Source organism: Phalaenopsis equestris, unplaced genomic scaffold, assembly GCF_001263595.1.
Source record: "Phalaenopsis equestris unplaced genomic scaffold, ASM126359v1 Scaffold000581, whole genome shotgun sequence".
Lineage (NCBI taxonomy): Eukaryota > Viridiplantae > Streptophyta > Magnoliopsida > Asparagales > Orchidaceae > Phalaenopsis > Phalaenopsis equestris.
The window spans coordinates 156,431-160,588 of NW_018165021.1; the positions used below are offsets into that span (position 1 = coordinate 156,431).

The 4,158-nt window shown below is 32.7% G+C and overlaps 1 protein-coding gene across 1 annotated transcript in view; it reads left to right on the forward strand.

The window, feature by feature from the left end:
* LOC110029506 overlaps positions 1-3,274 on the forward strand; it is a 9,406-nt gene extending 6,132 nt beyond the window's left edge. The window contains exons 2-3 of the mRNA XM_020731830.1: positions 2,675-2,964; positions 3,151-3,274. Of these exons, the coding sequence (XP_020587489.1) occupies positions 2,681-2,964; positions 3,151-3,274 (408 nt within the window). The 5' untranslated portion in view covers positions 2,675-2,680. The remainder of the gene's footprint in view (positions 1-2,674; positions 2,965-3,150) is intronic.
* Positions 3,275-4,158: the final 884 nt, after the last annotated feature.

The window sequence follows — 4,158 nt, forward strand, 5'->3', positions numbered from 1 at the left end:
CCACTGAAAGGTCCACGAGGTAATTAAGCTGGAAGGCTGAAGGCGGAGGAGAATTGATCGCACAAACAGTTATATTCATCATTCATTCATTCTGCAGTGTCCCTTTCGTCATTGTAAGAGAAACAACATTAATCCTTCCAAACAGTAAAAAGGACAACTATAAATCCTACAAAATCTTAAATCTCATTTCTATTCCATCTTGTCATAACTCTCAGATTTACAAATTCTGTTGGAGATAAATTTACAGGAGAAAACCTTCATTTGCCTCCTTTCATGCTCTAGCAGCGGCTGCATTATGAGTTTCTCAGTAAAGGTAGGGGGAAGGGAAAGAAGAAGCTCAGCGAGGGCGGAAGGGGAAGAAGAAGAGAAAGATGGGATTGTTTCAGAGGTCTTCGGTTCCTGGTTGTAGATGGATGGCGGGAAAGGGGAAATGGCGGGTTCTCAGATGGAAGGGGTTCCTCTTAGACGACGTATACGGAGTTCGGCATACCTGTGAGACGACGACGATGGAGGGAGACGGAATCGACAACAAACTTTACAGAGGAGACATTGTGCGAGTGGCGTGCGTTTTGGTAGTTGAAACGAAGGGTTTTGATGTTTTGGGTGGTTGGAAGAATGAAACATTAAAACATTGGCTTATCGATTTGTTGTCAGCCTGCCAAGTAAAAACCCCTTTTATAATTGTTAGCATACTATCTTTTTTTTTGTCAATATAAAACATGTTCAATTTATTTTATTATGCCCTACGTTGTCAGGGTCTATCATCTGTTTGGGCCCGGGGTATGAAAGTCTTAACTCATAGTCGCAGATGCTAATCACACTCTCATTAGCTCTCCTTGTTCGTAGCATCGTCATTGACGACCCAACATATGTCAGATTTTTAGAAATGCAAATAAAGACGACTTTTGTTGGCTCAACTTATCATTCACTTAGATTTCATAAGCGCACGTCGCAATTCACAAACTTCACTAGCTCTCAATCGATTGTTGTTCTTTTTTTTTCTTTCATTTTCTCTTCTATCCTATTTTTAACAATTTAACTTATCTTTAGATTTTATGTTGCTAGATTGCGGTCATACTTTCCTCTCATTCTCTCAGTTAATCTTTCTTAGATCTTTTATTAAGGTATATGTTTCTCTAATTTTGACAATTTTTTTTAGCTTTATTACTTAACTGCCTAAGAATTGCTAATTGCTACCAAAATATTTTTTACTTTGATAATAAACTAATTGATTTGATTTTTGTTAATTGATAGTATCAAATGAATGAGCACAATTGTTATTATAGAAAAATATGGTGTATGATATTGTTGTTTAAATCAATTATTATTCTGATTGATTTGAAATTTTCAAATTCCAAGCTATTGTAACCAATTTTAACTTGCATAGTTGGGATTACACTTCAGTAAAAAAAGTTTTCATTATTAAATAGATCATGAATTTATCAACCCTGCTGTTTGTGTTTATATTTCTCTAGCTAAAATTAAGAGTCTAGCCAATTTCTTTGAGAGAGATCTAAAAAATAAATGTGGTTGAAGCTAAAGTTATCATTGGTGATATTTATATTAAAAATTGCAAATAAATTTTTAAAGAAATCATTCAGGATGACATTCAAATAGATCTTAAATTAGGAGCAAAATATGTAGATTATAATTCGAACACTGTGATGGTGCAAACTGCAAAGAGCTTACAAAAATAGCGGATGCTAACATCACACAATGCAGGTATACAAAAGCTGTTTTTTGGCTAAAAATCATTTACAAATTGCATCTTTTTCAAAGCAGCCTACAATTTTATAAATATTGCTGGATTTTTCGTGCAAAATAAGAGATATTTTATGAGAAAAAAATTGCTTAATATACTTGTTGAGAAATTAAGAAATGAAGAGTTAGCAACTAGCAGTGGGTTAAATGAGGAAGTTGTTGTTATTAATTTAATTATTTTGTTAGAATTTGTTATTGTGGTTTTTAATATTGTGGCTTTTAAGATAACAATACAAGATGGTTCAAGTAGTAACCAAAGATAAAGTGGATGTGCTGCCAGGGTCAGATAAAGTGTATGTGCTGCTAGGTTCTACACTATATTTTGATGTATTTATTATTATTATTATTATTATTGCTTTCACTTGATGAAGTCTATATTGGAGATAACAAATAACGTTTCTTAAATTTTATTGATGAAGAGCCGTAACGTCATGAATGGCATGATTTGCATTTTAAATATCTTCTCTGTATTTACATTGAATTCATTTCACAGCATTAATTTGCATTTAAAAAATCTTTGACGGTGATCTGCCCTGAAATTGAGTGTGATTATCGTCTCTTTGGAAATTCAATATGTATGTGTTTATTCCAAGAATACATTTTAAGCGTGTTTATATACATACCACACAAATCTTATGTATTTAGATATCTGATGCCCAAACATTTATATTTGCATGCATGCCACTCAACATCACATAAAAAATACCACAATCACTATCTTTCTAAAAGTGAAATATACATTTTCATGCATAGGTTTATGACAACAAGGTTTTATAAGTTTAACTATCAAACTTTTGATATGTAAATACAAAGAATTGTGTTGTATGTATGCGAGCTTCCCTACATTTTACTATATGAGAATGGGGTGTGGGCTGTCCTCTTGATGGCTTGCTTATTTTTGCTACATTTATAGGCTTTAATGGACGAAGTTTCACTTGCTGTTGATGATGTGAAAAGGACATGGGATCAAACTGTGAATCACATTCAGGACAACATAAAAGAAATTCAATGTTGTGGGAAATCTGGAAAGGGTATTCAGGACCGGAATTCTCTCCCTAGACTCAATGGCACTGCACAGGATGGCCTGGCATTGCTTAGATCACTTCAGTTTAGGCTTGATCTTTTGGCTCAACAACTGCCCACAGAAGAAGCTGTAGTGTCTGCCCACACAATGTTGAACTCTTGGAAAGAACAATACCAGGGGTGGGTTTTGGTACTTCCTAATACATGATGATATGTTAAGCTCATGCCTTTATATTGTTAATTTCCTTCTTTAATAAGCTCATTTGATATTGTGAACAATTTTATTTGTTATTTACATTTTTTATTTGTGTGGTGGACAATTTCTTTCTTTTGTATATATTCTTTTTTTGCATTATTTCTTTCCAGATTGCACTTGAGCTTGAGAAATGCAAACTTGCAAGCGAAAAACAACATAAGAGCAGTGCATTGGAATTCATGCCTGAAAATTGTTTCAGGATATTCTAGCATTATTCAAAATTTTAATTTCTAATTTAATTTTATTTCATGTTTTTATTGTCAATTTATTGGATTTATTTTCCAACTCTTTTGTGTGATTACACAAGAACCTTTATTAGATGATTCACCAATTGCTCCTCAGGGTATGGAGGGTATGCTGGATGATAATATTATGTGTGGCGCTGTTGATGTTAGATTTCAAGAAACTTGTTCACTGTTATGATATATTTGCTTGTGATGAGTCATTCATTACCTTATAAGATGCTGAAAATTTATGCTCTAATATTGTTGATAAGTATCAAATGCTAAATTTATTAGTGTGGACTTTTTCAAGTTAGGTAGATTAAAGCATAACTGAAGCATCCCTTGTGATGTGTGATTCCTTGCTGGTCATGTTATTGTTATAATTTTTCGATGGCCTTTTCTTGCGAGCATTGTTACGTCGCTTGATTTTGTCATTTTGCTTGCTTCAACTTAAGAATTTTGGTTTCAGAGAATTTACTGGGGGTGGTTTGCTTTTGTTTGCAGCAAGAAAAAAAAGAAAAAAAAAACTATTTTAATTATCATTTTTGGATCAGATTTTAATTCTGAGTTGGATAGTTATTTGGAATCATATTGCGATTATCTTGTGACAACTATATTTATTGATTTAGGGATGAGGAGTCTATAAATTGATAGGCTAAGACATGTAATATGATAATTTTCAGCTATATTTCTTTTTCCCGTCTTTAATGTTTTATGTGCAAATTGGATTGTACTGGTTTGATGCTTGAATTTCCTAGTTAGACATTTTATTTCTTTGATTCGCTTTTTTTTTTTTTTTGGAATAACTTATTATTGGTTTTCAAATGCTTTTGGCTTTGTTAAATTTTAACCTCAAGTGAAAATTGATAGGAACAAGACAAGTTTTCACAAAAA